Source organism: Brassica rapa, chromosome A06, assembly GCF_000309985.2.
Source record: "Brassica rapa cultivar Chiifu-401-42 chromosome A06, CAAS_Brap_v3.01, whole genome shotgun sequence".
Classification (NCBI taxonomy): domain Eukaryota; kingdom Viridiplantae; phylum Streptophyta; class Magnoliopsida; order Brassicales; family Brassicaceae; genus Brassica; species Brassica rapa.
In genome coordinates this window covers 27,695,813-27,710,753 of record NC_024800.2, presented here as the reverse complement: position 1 = coordinate 27,710,753, position 14,941 = coordinate 27,695,813, and the positions used below count along the sequence as shown (strand labels likewise).

Here is a 14,941-nt window from a genome sequence, read left to right as displayed (position 1 = left end):
CTACATCAGATGATGAACAGTCATCAACCGAGAGTACTAGTCATGGAAATAGGAACAAGTGTCCTGTTCCAATACGGTCAAAAGCTTTAGTAAACTCGAGAAACAAAATTCAGCAGAGGAAAGCTGTGTTAAAGAGCTCAGGGAGAGTCAAAAGCACAATCCCCTACAGTTAACGTACGAACGACCCGAAACCAGATGCCTCCAAACAGAGGAACAATCCTATGCATGTAATACAGCCAAGCGGCTTCCAACTTACTTTACATCCCTAAAAGTTCCTAATCTTTTCGTCCAAATTTAATAGAAACAAGATTATCGGTTCACCAGCGCTTTGCAGGATTTTTATTAATAAAATTTTAATTATAATTTGATAAAACAATATTCATTTTTAATTTGTGTTAATAAATGTCGTCCATTTTAGTTTTTTTTTTATTTACAATAAACACATCTACAAGCAAGTGGAATATATCCTTAATTACTTTGTATTTTGAGGATGTCCGTATCATTCGATCCAAAAACTTGTGTTTTACGCAATAGACCCTCAAATGATAACTACATTTGACGTGATTTGCACAGGATACTAAAACACCAAGCTACCTATACAAAATCAGAAACACATAATATTACAGAAAACAAAGTTTCATATATTTTTGAAAAAAGAAAAAGAAAAATATATATACATGAATTTTATTTCTTTATTCATTCATATATAAACTTATAAGAACACAAGATCTTATTGAAATGTAGAATTAATAGCACACGGTTTCAACAAAATCCAAATCGTACTAGTTAAGTCAATCCTATCAATATCCAAAGTTGTTAATATGTGATCAAATAAGACAAACAGAAACTATAGATGATTATAATATAAGATAATAAAGCTTCAAGAAAGTAAGATGAGAGTTCCTTCTCCAAAACTTAAAAATATCCACTCACAACCAACACCAAACGGCTACATCACTTTGGCCGACCACAAGATCTTGCACTTGAAGTAAAAGAAATACTCAATTCCTCATCATTTTAAGTCATTAATGTAAGTTAATTAATATATTTAAACAATAAGAGAGGCAAAAGGTGAGAGAGTATCACTTTTCGGCTTGATCTGGTTCAATTCCGTGGAAACCATTCTGATCTGTCGACTTGATTCAGAAAATCAGATAGACCAAATTTTTTTTTGAATAACTTTATAATAATATTTATCCAACTATTTTATAGAATATAATTTTAAAAATATTCTAACGTTTCTCTCTAATTTATGACGGATGTAAGAGTTTATTTGGCGTACTTGGTTTATTTGATTTGAGGATATATAAACCAATTTATCTATACAGTTCCTTAATTGATTCGGTATTTGTTCGGTTTGTTTTGTATGTTTTGCTTCAAATTTCCTCCTGTACCAAATAAGCTGATAAAAATTAACAATAAGAGTAGTAATCATCCTCTCCACCAATAAACAACTATAATCATCACAAAAAGCTTCTTAAGAACCCTCGACCACTTCTCTTCTCTTCTGAACATAGAAACCACACACACACACAAAATCACAAACAGAAAGATAAAAGAAAAAATGAGCACAGCAAGATTCATCAAGTGTGTGACTGTCGGAGATGGAGCCGTGGGGAAGACTTGTATGTTAATTTCATATACCAGCAATACTTTTCCTACGGTAATTAATTTATTGTTTAGGTTTAAACAGTTTGTTTCCATGAAGACTTTCAAACTGATGTTTTAAGAGTTTTATGCTGGTCTCTTGAAGAATTTTACTGGCTTTTACGTAATTTAATGTTTTCGTGTTATTTAGATTTTACGTTTAGTTTTGACAAAGCCTGGTTATGTACTGTGATACATATTCATGGAAATTTCTCGTACTAAGGTTTTTGTTTTTACAATGATACTTGAATATTTTCATTTAATAAGTTCAAAAAAAAAAATCATTTGAAACTACTGGACGTAAACCCGAAACTAAAGCTAAACAAATGTATTTTTAATTATTTTACATAAAATGTATTTTAATTTTTTTCTATATGTTTGTTTATATATATGTTTGGGATAAAAATGATTTAAAAGGTATATAATTTACAGGATTATGTTCCGACAGTTTTCGACAATTTCAGTGCGAACGTGGTGGTCGATGGAAGTACGGTCAACCTCGGCCTCTGGGATACTGCCGGTAAATAGTTAAAACTTTTTAGTTTTTTTCAGAAAAATAAAACTTTTTAGTTTATTACTAAAACTGATGAATGGACAAATAGTACATATATTAGTATTAATAATTAGTTTTAATGTGTAATTATCAGGGCAGGAGGATTATAACAGGCTTCGGCCTTTGAGTTACAGAGGTGCAGATGTATTTTTATTGGCATTTTCCCTAATTAGCAAAGCCAGTTACGAGAATATTTACAAAAAGGTAGCATTTTAAAATTTGCATCTGTTTTGAAATGACTGTGGTGAAAAATATTTAATTGTCTTCAAGATTATTTTATTTATATTAATTTCTTGAATAATAGTGGCTGCCGGAGCTGAAACATTATGCGCCTACCATCCCCATTGTGCTCGTCGGAACCAAATTAGGTAATAAAGAAGTTCATCAACATTTACATAGGGAAATATTTCGTCGATATGTAATCATTTTATATTGTATATCCTTTTATTCAATTCTAGTGAAAACAATATGTTAAAATATTTATCATTCGATTATTTTTCTGCTAGATAAAGTTTTCTAGCTTAGTAGTTCCAATAAATATTAATATATTATTTTTCATTTATATATTGAAACCCGATAACAGGAAAATACAAGAATGCAGTAAACTAACATTGCCCACTTTCGGTTACTAATGAGCTAATAATCAATAGCCCAGTGTTATTTATACACTTTCCTTGGTTTATTTAGCCTTTGATATTTGTTCATTAAAGTATATTTTTATTAGTGAGGTAATGTTGAAAAGAAAAATTACAGACTTGAGGGATGACAAGCAGTTCTTGAAAGATCATCCAGGAGCAGCTTCTATAACAACTGCTCAGGTATCCTTATAAAAATATCATATTTATTTTTACAAATACAAATATATATATGTCTATATGTTACAAAAAGTCATAACTGTGGCTGTAATAGTATGATGAATTTGAGTAACAGGGAGAAGAACTAAGAAAGATGATTGGAGCCGTCAGGTACTTAGAATGCAGCTCCAAAACCCAACAGGTATATGATTTCATATGAGTACATTTATATTAAACATTAGGTTGAAATAAAATATAATCAAGCTGAATTCTGGTTTTTCCTTTGTCAGAATGTGAAGTCAGTGTTTGATACAGCGATCCGGGTAGCTTTGAGGCCACCAAAGGCAAAGAAGAAGATAAAGCCCTTAAAGACCAAGAGATCAAGAACATGCTTTTTCCTCTAATATTTCCGAATTTAAATAATACAAGTATTTCGTTTTTTTTTTGTTTTTTTGTAATGACAAAAGGGATTTATTCGTCATAAACAATTTCATGCCACCAGAGGCTGTTTCACGCTGAGAAATAATGGATCACATGACAGAGGTTAATTATATATATATATATGTCAGTGTTTTTCCATTCATCAGTTTTTATTCAGCAGCTCTGTTGGTTTCTTTTTCCCCATAGTGATCCACCTTTTCTCTAGTCTGTTTGATACCATTCTTTTTTACTCTTTTCTCTAATATATTTTAGAGGTTGGGCTAAAATCAAATTGTGAACCCTTTTAAAATATAAAGTTGGATCAGTCACTGCATGCCACACATATAATTGATCAGCTTGCAAATTAAAAATAATATATTATGTTGTTTTTACTTATCAATATATCAAACTTATTTTTTTTGGACAATTGTATTATATTTAGAATTAAAGTTTATACAGAACGATATAACAGTTCAAATGCTGAGAGTATAACACCTAAAGTTGTTTCTCTTTACATTTTCTTTGCTCCAGTTCTTCAAACTTTGGTTTTGTGATGTTATATTTACTGATCTTATGGCGGGTCACCGTTTCTTCTCTGGTGGTTACTATGTGCGTTGTAAGGTGGTTGGAAGCAACACGTTTACGCAGATCTGGACTTAAGAGGACATGATCTGGTGATTCTTTCTCAAAGATGTCCGTTGAAGATTCAAGTCAGGATTTGCCGCTCTTTTTGGGGTTTTCACTGGTTTTAGTGAGGTTTTCGACTGTCGGTGTTGGTATGGTGTGGGATTTGTTGAGAGGGTGATGGAGTTGCACGAACCATCGAGCTTCTAATAAGCTATCTGCTTTGAGGGCGGGTAAACTGTTTTGAACAAAGCTCAAGTGGTGGTTAACTACGGTGATAGTCTATGTTTGGATCTGTTCTTTTCTCATGCCATTATCGATCTATAAGGTATCGATTTGGCAAGTTGGTAACCATGGAAGGGTTGTATCACTAAATCTGTTTGAAGGACTTTTTATTTTTCCTCTTTAAAATTTGTCTTTCTCCAATATTCTACTTGGAGTGGCACTGGTTGTTTTACTTTTTTTTTTTAAGTTGGATTTAAATACAAATCTTGTTTTAAATAATTGCAAACTGGTCCTGCGAGTTACCAATGCTACAGTTTTCCTCTTTAAAATTTTCAGTTACATAATTAATTCGAAAAATTATTTCTAACCGGAATGGAAAACCAAATAAATATCGAATTTTCTACCAATTCATCTTCAGTGGTACGGTTAACCCATTGAACGGACATCAAACAAAGCACGATCCAACTACAAGAAGTCGAAGGCGCAGACTAACTCCAAACATTTTTTATCAAACTACAGCAAGTTTTGGCTTAAGTTTAGGATTTCTTGCAAACCAAACTAAAAGAATTGAAAACAAAGCAAGACAAAGAGATTATTAACTTCAAATGTATTAAGATGGAGTAATCCCCACGGTAGTAAGTATTAGGCAAATGTTTTATGATCTGTTTACCAATAGAAAAAAAGAACAAAGTAAAATTCGATGAGTATTCTTCTTTTTTTTAGGTAGGTTGCTTTTTTAAAGGGTGAACACTTGTCTCATTTGCGAGCATCTACTTTCTTGGCGTCTTTCGCTACAATAAACAGAGACATTGAAAAATCAGAAACAACAGGAAATCGTTCTGTTTCTTGAAACCGTAAGAGGTGGTTTGTTTAAGAGGTTTATTACCTGCTTTTTCCTCTTCTCGCTTCTTGGCCGCTTCTTCTCTCTGTTGGCGAATCAGAGCCAGACGATCTATACACACACAGACAAACCCATTTGGTAACATAGAAAGAAACAAGTGAGAGAGAACAAGATGAGATTCATAGTAGATTACCCAAATCCTTTCTTGCTTGTTCGGTTTTGCCTTGCTCCTGCAACCTCATGTAACGCTCATGAGCTCGCTGCTTCTCTAGCTCCTCCCTGCAAAACACCATATAAGATGGAACTGTAAGAAGCTCCTTAAATAAGAAATGTTGAATGAGAGAAAATCAGAAACAAACCTTTCACGCCTTGAGAGTTCAGTGGTTTTACTAGCCTAATAATGAGAAACAGAGAAAGAACAAAAAAAACACAAAGTTATTAAGACAAACATATTTAAGTAGGTTCACAGAAACTGACCAACACAGAAAGCTTACATCAAGGTTTCTAGCTTTTAAAGTCTTTGGTTTGGCTCTGTTAGGATTGTCAACTTCGATAAGAGCTTCATGTCCTTTCTTCTTCACCTGATATTATTATACCCAAGTAATGATGAGAATAGATGAAGGAGGTCAGATAAGATTCTAAGGGTGGGTTTTACACTCACATCAGATTCATCTTCGGATTCCTCTTCAGATTCCTCTTCAGACTCCTCTTCAACATCTTCCTCGTACTCAGCTTCTTTCTGATAATTTCATAAAAAAAAGGCCAATTCATTAACCAACACAAGTCAACAAACATGTAAGAGAAAACAACCAAAGTACCTGCTTGAATGACCGAGGACGCGCAGCAGAAGTTCCAGCAACTACACAGCACACAAAAAAGATCACACTAAATTGAACACATCTGTTAAAAGACCATCCAAACCAATACAAAGTCTTTACACACGATTCTCTCAAACACGCAGCTAAAGCAACAACAGAACAGAACACATCACACTAAACATCACACATCTGAAGAGAAACCCAAGACCAAAAGATCATCCAAGAAAGAGACTTTACACATGATTCTCTCAAACAAGTAACAAGTCAATTCAACACATCCAATTTAAAAGCTAAAGCAACGCTAAAGACCAGATCTTATTGCAAAATACATATAACAATCAGAAACTGCAAATTCGATAAATATCTTACGAATATCAGCTGCACTTGAGAATCGGCGCTGGCCAGTAGGTTTCCCCTTGAACTTGCCTCTTCCCATCGCTTCTCACGACAAAGAGATTGAAATCGAAAACTGGAGGAGAGAAACCCAGGGGATTGGATTCGAAAGCGATTTGGAGACGAGAACCCTAAAGGTGGCTTCTTTTGGGGGATTCTGTGTTCGTTTTCAGTGTGTAATTGCGATTTGTTCCTCTGTATCGCGGTGTAGTTAAGGATCCGTGAACCTATATTAGATCGAACGGTCATCAGCTTCTTTTGGTGTTAACTGTTAAACGATGTCGTTTATGTTAAACGCAGTATACTTCTCCGTTCTCACACTGAGTTATGATAAAAACGGCGTCGTTGCTGTCTAGAAAAAATATCAAAATTGCATCTAACTCCTTTTCCCTTTCTCCCCCAATTGACATCTTTCTAGGGTTTCGTATCTCGCTCTTCTTCGAGGAATCGATCTTGTGCAATAATAACAGGTTTGTCAGTTTCTCAATTCATTGTTTGCTTCGGAACAGCAACCTTTGTCTTTACCAAATTATCAAACTTGGGCTTGTGAATATTTGATCTTAATTAGGGCATTTTCTTGAGCCTTGGCTCTGATTCTTTTGAATTTTTATAGATTCGCAAGTTATGGGTTTCCGATTTTATTTTCTAAAAGTTGGATCCTTCTGGGTATTTTTCTTAATCTAGAGATTAAAGTATTGATTTTTATATTTTTTTTTGGATTGTGGCCTAAGGGGTGGTTAAGCAATGGGGAAGAGGAAGTCAAGGGCAAAGCCGGCTACAACGAAGCGAATGGACAAGCTTGACACTGTCTTCAGCTGTCCTTTTTGCAATCACGGCTCTAGTGTCGAATGCCAAATGTAACCTTCTTTCTTATAGCTTTAATGAGCTACGACATATTTGTTGAAGATTTCGTTTTTCTTAACAGTAATATGAAGGAGATGATTGGTATTGCCACTTGTAGAATCTGTGAAGAAAGCTTTAGCACTACTATCACAGGTTCCTTTTCATGCTGCTCTCTAATCGTGACATTGCTATATATAATCAGTTTTTTTTGCTTTACATATTTGATCAATCTTTTGTTTTCTTGCAGCTTTGAGTGAAGCTATAGACATGTAAGTACACTATCTTCTTCTTCTTCTTCTTTCACCCTGTTTTTTTTCTAAGCCTCTGTGAAACTAATGCAGCTACAGCGAATGGATTGATGAGTGCGAGAGGGTCAATACTGTGGAAGATGATGTTGAGCAAGAAGAGGAAGTAGAGGAAGAAGAAGTATATGAACAAGAAGAAGAAGTGGAGGAAGAGGATGATGAAGATGAACGTGTGTCTGTTAAAAGGAAGTTTAACTACCGAGACGATTGATCTTTTTATTGAAAACCATGCAAGTCCTTTTAGACATTTCCCTTATGTTGTAATATCTACTGACACTCGTTGTTACCTATCACCTTCGTTTCCTTTTGTTTTACATTTACTGAAACAGTAATCTCAGCTCTGTACACGTAAAACCTAACCAAGATCGATAAGAAGATGAGGTTAGTCAAGTTTAGAACCGAATCAGTCGTGAGCGGGATTTGAGATGTAGTTAAAGCTTTATGAAAATGCACCATCTTGATTGTACGCTTACTAGTTGGTTTTAAGCTTAGAGCATCTCCAATCCATTTTTTTTTTCTTTAATAATTTTCATTGCTATGTTTTCCTATAAAATACAAAAATTTCTTCTTTTACCAAAAGGGAGAGATCAGCTCACTTCTATATGCCGAGGACCGGCTCATCCAAAAACACTTTTTTACCCTACTAAATTCCTTAAACGTCGCTTATCCTCGGCTTTCTTCTTTGGAGTTGTTATTGGTTTATATATTTTGATTAATTTGGAAATCCATATAGTATTTATAAATTCAAGTAAAATATGCAAATCCAAAGGTTTCCCTCGGATTTGAATCTTTATATTTTTAACTAAAAAATCCAAACAAATTCATTCAAATCCATTATAAAATCAAATATATTAATAAATCCGTACGATTGAATAACACTTGACTGGATATAGAATTTATGAATCATTAAACCAATAACACCTAATTTTAATACAAATTTAAAAATCACAGAACCAATAACACTAGATTTAGTTTGGATTTTCAAATCCATTAAAATACGACAACCAATAACCCTATTTTGTATTATTAACAAAAAATCCAAATAAATCCATTCAAATTCATTAGAAAATCAAATTTATTAGTAAATCCGTAAGATTGGATAACACTTGATTTGATACAAAATTTATGAATCATTAAACTAATAACACACGATTTTAATACAAATTTGAAAATCATAAAACCAATAACATAAATTTAGTTCGGATTTTCAAATCCATTAAAATACAATAACCTATTTTACATTGGGCTCGAAAAATACACATTTAGGCCCTGTAAGGCCCACATATAGCTATCCATCATGTCTCGAACGTATCTTAGGTCTCTACTTCGTCATCTTGACGCTACTTTCCCCTCTTTTTCAAAATCACACTAATATCCAGGAAAAAAAAATCTCCAAACATCGAGCGAAATTTCAAGTGACGAATCTTCACGAACTTCGAAGCTTGCGGAGATGAGGAGCTTTTTCAGTCGAGGAGCCAAAGATTCGCCGTCTAGTTCCGCTTCCCCGTCGCCGAGATCATACCCTTCGTCGTCTGCTGCGACGGGACCACCGAGACCGATTCGGCTAGTGTACTGCGATGAGAAAGGAAAGTTCCGGATGGACCCTGAAGCAGTTGCGACTCTGCTACTCGTCAAGGAGCCCATCGGCGTTGTCTCGGTTTGTGGTAGGGCTCGTCAAGGCAAGAGCTTTATTCTCAATCAGGTAATGTTTTTTTTTTCTCCTTTTGATCTTAGAGTTTGTTTAATTCAATTGATTTTGTGATTTTTTTTTTTTTGTTGTAGCTTCTTGGGCGAAGTAACGGATTTCAAGTAGCGTCAACGCACAAGCCTTGTACAAAGGGGCTTTGGTTGTGGAGTTCTCCTATCAAACGAACTGCTCTTGATGGATCTGAGTATAATCTTTTGCTCTTAGATAGTGAAGGCATTGATGCTTATGACCAAACGGTGAGTAAAAACTTGTAATTTACCAGTGAAATTGCTTCACTTTCCTTTATATGTTCTGATTCACTTTCCTTCTAATGTAATCCCACAGGGTACCTACAGCACTCAGATATTCTCATTAGCTGTGCTTTTGTCAAGCATGTTCGTATACAATCAGGTTTGTTTAATTTCCACTTCTCTTTTTGTGCGTATCTCTTCCTTAGATGTTGTTTTGTGCTTATTAGGTGTTGTTTTCTTTCGTGTGTTTTCAGATGGGTGGTATTGACGAAGCTTCACTCGATCGCCTTTCTCTTGTCACTCAAATGACAAAGCATATCCGTGTGAAAGCGTCTGAAGGAACGAGCTCACGTTCTGAACTTGGACAGTTTTCTCCCATCTTTGTCTGGCTCCTTAGGGTAATCCTCTCTGCTATTTTTTAATGTAAATTTGTTTTCGATACCATGTCTTATATATTAACCTTGGATATGCCTACTTGCAGGACTTTTATTTGGACCTAGAAGAAGATAACCGCAAGATTACTCCGCGTGACTATTTAGAAATTGCGTTAAGGCCGGTTCAAGGTGGTGGAGGAGATATTGCTGCTAAAAATGAGGTAATGGTTGCATGTGCTTTGATTTTTTTTGTAAGTTCATTTAGATAGTCGTCCACTCTATGAGAAATCTGGGTGTGGTGATCAAGTGTAATGTTTCTTTGCTAGCACAATTGGGAGTCAATGCTAACGAGAGCAATGGTTTTGCAGATCCGAGATTCCATCCGTGCACTTTTTCCGGACAGAGAATGTTTCACCCTTGTAAGGCCTTTGACCAATGAAAAGGACCTCCAGAGACTTGACCAAATTCCGGTTAGTATCATTTTTTGCACGCTCCTTCACTTCTTATACTACGCTTAAAGGTTTGTATAATACTTGGTTACATAAATTCCATTGTGTCTATGCAGTTGAAAGATTTGAGAGGTGAGTTTGCCGCTGGCCTGGATGCATTTACCAAGTTTGTTTTTGAGAAGACGAGGCCCAAGCAGTTAGGGGGTACTGTGATGACGGGTCCTGTACTTGCTGCTATTACACAGTCTTATCTGGATGCGTTGAACAATGGTGCTGTGCCAACGATAACCTCAGCTTGGCAGGTTTGAGATCTCTTGCCTTCGTGGATGTTTGATACATTTAAAGTCAAAAGCCATTCCTTTTCTTGAAGGATTAAAAAAACCTGAGACTTGAAGGATTTGACTAGATAGGGCGGGGTTCACTTTACATAATGTAAACATATGGTTGATTAATGCGTTCAGACATTTGTGTACTTGGAAACCATCGCGGGGATTAGTTGGGATGTTTTTACTAATGCATCCTTTTACTTATTTTCCCTCAAATACTTCATAAATTGATTTTTCTTGATTATGTTCTTGTAGAATGTCGAAGAAACTGAGTGTCGAAGAGCATATGATTCTGGTATAGAAGCTTATTTGGCTGCCTTTGACCAATCAAAAGCTCCTGAAGAAGTAAGCACCTGTCTTTAGCCTCCCGTTATTTGTAATTTATGTTATGATTCATACCAATTCTTATATATAGGGTGCACTGAGGGAAGAACATGAAGAAGCAGTTCGAAAAGCCTTGGCTATGTTTAACGCCAATGCTGTAGGGGCTGGTATAGCAAGAAAAAGATACGAGGATCTTCTTCACAAGGACTTGAAGAAAAAATTTGCGGTAATGGACTCTAAACCAGTGCTATGCAGTAATAAAGTACTTGTTTTTAAAATCCGACTGTTTTAGTTACATTTCTCGTTTCCTCAACCTCCACATGAATTTTCTCTTCTCACTTCGTTATGCTGATGTAGACTATCTTTTCTTGATTCAGGATTACAAAAGAAATGCATTCATGGAGGCAGATTTGCGATGCACGAGTGCTATCCAAAGTATGGAGAAGCAGCTGAGAGCAGCTTGCCATGCCTCTAATGCGAATATGGATAATGTTGTCAAGGTTGGTTACTTATGGATATATATTTTTCGACTAGATGTACCAAGGATGGAAGTTCCCGTGGTTTTAGTTGGTTGTTGATTGTCTTATGTATGGATCGATTGTGTATCAGGTTCTAGAAGCTCGTTTGTCAGACTACGAAGCATCATGTCATGGCCCAGGGAAATGGCAGAAACTTTCTGTTTTCTTGCAACAAAGGTAGTTACTACTAGTCCCCCTCTCCGATTTAGATTTACGTGTATCGGTGTATGTTTCTTTAAAGGTTTGTTCATATATTTTACCCATTTAATTCTCGAATTTTAATCATGCAGCTTGGAGGGACCGATATATGATCTCACCAAAAGGCTTATAGATAACATCGCTATAGAGAAGAACTCACTGGCAGTGAAATTCCGTTCTGTTGAAGATGCGATGAAGCATCTGAAGCAGCAGTTGGATGATAGCGAGAGATACAAGCTGGAATACCAGAAACGTTATGATGAATCCAACATCGACAAGAAGAAGCTGGAAGATATATACAGAGAACGCATAACTAAACTACAGGGGGAGAACAGTTCGCTGAATGAGCGATGCTCCACTTTGGTCAAAACATTGGAATCTAAACAAGAAGAAATCAAGGAATGGAAAAGAAAGTACGACCAGTTTGTTTTGAAACAGAAAGCTGTTGAAGATCAGCTTAAATCTGATATGGAAGTTCTTAGGACACGAAGTACTACTTCTGAAGCTAGGCTCTCTGCAGCTAGAGAACAAGCCAAATCCGCTCAGGAAGAGACCGAGGAATGGAAAAGAAAGTATGATTATGCTGTGGGAGAGGCAAGATCGGCTCTTCAAAAGGCTGCTTCGGTGCAAGAACGTTCAGGCAAGGAAACGCAATTGAGAGAAGATGCTCTTAGGGAGGAATTTACATTGACTTTAACTGAAAAGGTATCTTTCTTTGTCCCAATTTGTTAAAGAGATGACTTTAAGATTTCTAATCATCAATATGAGGTGTTAACTGATTTCAGGATGAAGAAATTAAGGAGAAGACTACAAAAATTGAGAAGGCAGAGCAGTCTCTAACGGTTCTAAGATCAGAGTTAAAGGTGAGCTTTCTATTTTAGCTTTGCCTTGTTTTCCTATCCTTCTATGTGGTACATTCTGATAAGTTGGTCAGTTGAGCATCTGGATCTAAGCTATTGTGGTGTCTTTTGCAGGCAGCAGAGTCTAAAATCAGAAGCTTTGACGTGGAAACAGCATCACTGAAATTGGAGTTAAGGGAAATGATTGATAGGTTAGACAGTGCCAACACGAAGGCTTTGACATATGAAAAAGAGGCAAACAAGTTGGAACAGGAGAAAATCCGTCTAGAGCAAAAGTACCGATCTGACTTTGAGAGATTCGATGAAGTACAAGAGAGATGCAAAACAGCTGAAATAGAAGCTAAACGTGCTACTGAACTGGCGGACAAAGCTCGAGCTGATGCCGTCACTTCCCAAAAGGAGAAAAGTGAGAGTCAGAGCTTGGCAATGGAAAGACTTGCTCAGATCGAGCGCGCTCAGAGACAAATCGAGAACTTGGAGAGGCAGAAGACTGACTTGGAAGATGAATTGCACAGACTTCGTGTGTCTGAGATGGAGGCTGTGTCCAAGGTTACAGTCTTAGAAGCAAGAGTCGGAGAAAGAGAGAAAGAGATCGAGTCATTGTTAAAACTAACCAACGAACAGAGGGCGCATAACGTGAAGTCGTTGGAGAAGCTGTTGGATGAAGAGCGTACGGCTCATATAGCCGCCAACAGAAGAGCTGAAGCTCTTTCTCTTGAGCTGCAAGCTGCACAGGCAACTGTTGATAATCTTCAGCAAGAACTAGCTCAAGCTAGGTTGAAAGAAACTGCATTGGACAACAAGATCAGAGCTGCGAGTTCATCTCGTGGGAAACGGTCCAGAATGGAAGATGATGTTGATATGGACATTGGAGAAACAAGTGATAGAATCTTGAGGACTAACAAACGATCTCGAAGCACCAGAGGAGATGATAATGGTGGTTATGAGGATGGTGTTTCAGTTTCTAGAGGCGATCAGGACACTCAAAACCAGCAAGACGAAGAAGAGGAGGAAGCAGAAGATTACAGGAAGCTAACAGTGCAGAATCTTAAGCATGAACTGACGAAGTATGATTGCGGACATTTGATACTGAACAAAGGCCATCAGAGCAAGAAAGAGATTCTCGCTTTGTATGAAGCTCATGTTCTTCCCAAGAAAGCGTTAGAGAAAGAAGAGAGAAAGAGACAGTGACAAGCTACTTCGTGGGACGAACTCTGTACAGAGTGAGGGGAGAAACATGTTTTAGTCTCGAAGTTTCTATCTTTAGAGATTAGTATAGAGTTTGCTTTAGCAAGGCTCTGAGTTAAGCATTGTTGTATTAAAACTGAGGTGTAGGGTTTGTGAGTGTTTTTGTGGTATTTAATGTTGTGGGAGCTTGAGTCGGTTTGGTGTTGGACTTTGAAATTTGTAGACTTTATGTTCTCAGAGTTCTGTTGAGCTTGAGTTTGACCGTTTTGCTTTGGATTTCATTTTTGTCTTTCATCTCTCAGTTAACAATTTTTTTTAATGACCTGGAATATTAGGCCGACCGAGATCCAACCGATAAATTCTCGGGGATCTATCTACTCTTCTTCTACGGAGGGCTTGTATGTCTGATGTGACATCAAGTCTAACATTTTTGTTACTTGGACAAATGATTGGTAATTTTCTTTTAGTTTTTAGGCTTCAAGTGGATAATGCAAATCAAAATATGCAGATCAACAGATAATGCAGATTAACCAAAACAATGCAGATTATGCAGATTAAACATAATAAATGCAAATCAAACTTGTTAAACTAATTTATCGAATTATCATACTTGAACGAATGCAAAGTTTTGAAATCCGAACCAGACATTGACTCATTATTATAATTGGGTCAATGGTCGGACATAATTCAACTATAAATTTTAATTTAAGTAACTATATATATGTATAACTATAAAAAAAATTATAAATTTTTATATAAAAATGATATAAAAATAAAATAAAAAAATAATATAATATAAAATATAACTTATATAAGAGTTTAAGTGTAGTTATATGTTTTTATAGCATACAAAATAATGTGTATAAATACCTTTTTACAGAAATTATATTAAATATATTAATATGTCAAGTATATAGATCTATACTATTATCTAAGAATTGATTTGTTGCATTCGAGCTCCCACGTTAAAAGTTGGAATGGTTAATATCAATCCCTGTTTGAAACTATGCTAGGCGTTAGTCGGGCGGTTGGTCCGGACCTAGCGAGTTACCAAAAAATCGGAGTTTACGCGGAGATTAATCGGAAACTAGTTTTTGGTACTGTTTTCAGTTTTCGGAATAATTTTTTTAAAGACATACTAAAATGTTTATAATTTTTAAAATATTTGGGTGTCAATGTGTGTACTAAGCTGCGTTTTGGCTTCAGTCGGTTTAGTGTTTTGACATTTTGATTCGTCGACCTTTTTTTCTTCAGAATTGTCTTGATCTTGTTCAACTATTTGCTTTTGATATTGGTATTTTAC

General features: G+C 35.8%; 4 protein-coding genes across 5 annotated transcripts; 3 read left to right on the top strand and 1 right to left on the bottom strand.

Moving 5' to 3' along the window:
- Positions 1-142: 142 nt before the first annotated feature.
- On the top strand, positions 143-3,577 carry LOC103827762 (rac-like GTP-binding protein ARAC2). The gene is made up of 7 exons (XM_009103306.3): positions 143-1,663; positions 2,080-2,167; positions 2,295-2,404; positions 2,505-2,568; positions 2,954-3,018; positions 3,131-3,196; positions 3,285-3,577. Exons 1-7 carry the CDS (start codon positions 1,565-1,567, stop codon positions 3,396-3,398), a joined length of 606 nt encoding a protein of 201 aa, XP_009101554.1. The 5' UTR covers positions 143-1,564; the 3' UTR covers positions 3,399-3,577.
- Positions 3,578-4,835: 1,258 nt separating this feature from the next.
- LOC103827761 (28 kDa heat- and acid-stable phosphoprotein) lies at positions 4,836-6,528 on the bottom strand. Its single transcript, XM_009103305.3, has 8 exons — positions 6,292-6,528; positions 5,923-5,963; positions 5,766-5,843; positions 5,599-5,685; positions 5,464-5,498; positions 5,298-5,383; positions 5,150-5,215; positions 4,836-5,054 (listed from the first exon to the last, which is right to left on the bottom strand). The coding sequence occupies exons 1-8, from the start codon at positions 6,356-6,358 to the stop codon at positions 5,020-5,022; spliced, it is 495 nt and encodes a 164-aa protein (XP_009101553.1). The 5' UTR covers positions 6,359-6,528; the 3' UTR covers positions 4,836-5,019.
- A 92-nt stretch (positions 6,529-6,620) lies between these two features.
- On the top strand, positions 6,621-7,808 carry LOC103827760 (transcription elongation factor 1 homolog). Of its 2 annotated transcripts, none has more exons than XM_009103304.3 (5): positions 6,621-6,785; positions 7,047-7,172; positions 7,241-7,311; positions 7,406-7,427; positions 7,500-7,808. In XM_009103304.3, the coding sequence occupies exons 2-5, from the start codon at positions 7,060-7,062 to the stop codon at positions 7,672-7,674; spliced, it is 381 nt and encodes a 126-aa protein (XP_009101552.1). In that variant the 5' UTR covers positions 6,621-6,785; positions 7,047-7,059; the 3' UTR covers positions 7,675-7,808. The 2 variants fall into 2 exon arrangements, with proteins under 2 accessions (XP_009101552.1, XP_033128331.1); XM_033272440.1 differs by having other exon boundaries at positions 6,691-6,884.
- Positions 7,809-8,792: 984 nt separating this feature from the next.
- On the top strand, positions 8,793-13,906 carry LOC103827759 (guanylate-binding protein 2). The gene is made up of 14 exons (XM_009103303.2): positions 8,793-9,165; positions 9,246-9,407; positions 9,496-9,561; positions 9,656-9,799; positions 9,883-9,996; positions 10,144-10,245; positions 10,341-10,526; positions 10,806-10,895; positions 10,966-11,100; positions 11,252-11,374; positions 11,484-11,569; positions 11,683-12,295; positions 12,376-12,453; positions 12,565-13,906. The coding sequence occupies exons 1-14, from the start codon at positions 8,914-8,916 to the stop codon at positions 13,639-13,641; spliced, it is 3,228 nt and encodes a 1,075-aa protein (XP_009101551.1). The 5' UTR covers positions 8,793-8,913; the 3' UTR covers positions 13,642-13,906.
- The last annotated feature ends 1,035 nt before the right edge of the window (positions 13,907-14,941 follow it).

Coding starts and splice junctions, on each gene's coding strand:
- LOC103827762 (XM_009103306.3), top strand. CDS start 1,565: ATGAGCACAGCAAGATTCATCAAGTGTGTGACTGTCGGAGATGGAGCC. Junction 2,405..2,504: donor ACGAGAATATTTACAAAAAG/GTAGCATTTTAA, acceptor CTTGAATAATAG/TGGCTGCCGGAGCTGAAACA. Junction 3,197..3,284: donor GCAGCTCCAAAACCCAACAG/GTATATGATTTC, acceptor TTCCTTTGTCAG/AATGTGAAGTCAGTGTTTGA.
- LOC103827761 (XM_009103305.3), bottom strand. CDS start 6,358: ATGGGAAGAGGCAAGTTCAAGGGGAAACCTACTGGCCAGCGCCGATTC. Junction 5,844..5,922: donor GTCCTCGGTCATTCAAGCAG/GTACTTTGGTTG, acceptor TGAAATTATCAG/AAAGAAGCTGAGTACGAGGA. Junction 5,055..5,149: donor GCGAGAAGAGGAAAAAGCAG/GTAATAAACCTC, acceptor TGTTTATTGTAG/CGAAAGACGCCAAGAAAGTA.
- LOC103827760 (XM_009103304.3), top strand. CDS start 7,060: ATGGGGAAGAGGAAGTCAAGGGCAAAGCCGGCTACAACGAAGCGAATG. Junction 7,173..7,240: donor TCTAGTGTCGAATGCCAAAT/GTAACCTTCTTT, acceptor TTTTCTTAACAG/TAATATGAAGGAGATGATTG. Junction 7,428..7,499: donor TTGAGTGAAGCTATAGACAT/GTAAGTACACTA, acceptor AAACTAATGCAG/CTACAGCGAATGGATTGATG.
- LOC103827759 (XM_009103303.2), top strand. CDS start 8,914: ATGAGGAGCTTTTTCAGTCGAGGAGCCAAAGATTCGCCGTCTAGTTCC. Junction 9,408..9,495: donor TTGATGCTTATGACCAAACG/GTGAGTAAAAAC, acceptor GTAATCCCACAG/GGTACCTACAGCACTCAGAT. Junction 9,562..9,655: donor GCATGTTCGTATACAATCAG/GTTTGTTTAATT, acceptor GTGTGTTTTCAG/ATGGGTGGTATTGACGAAGC.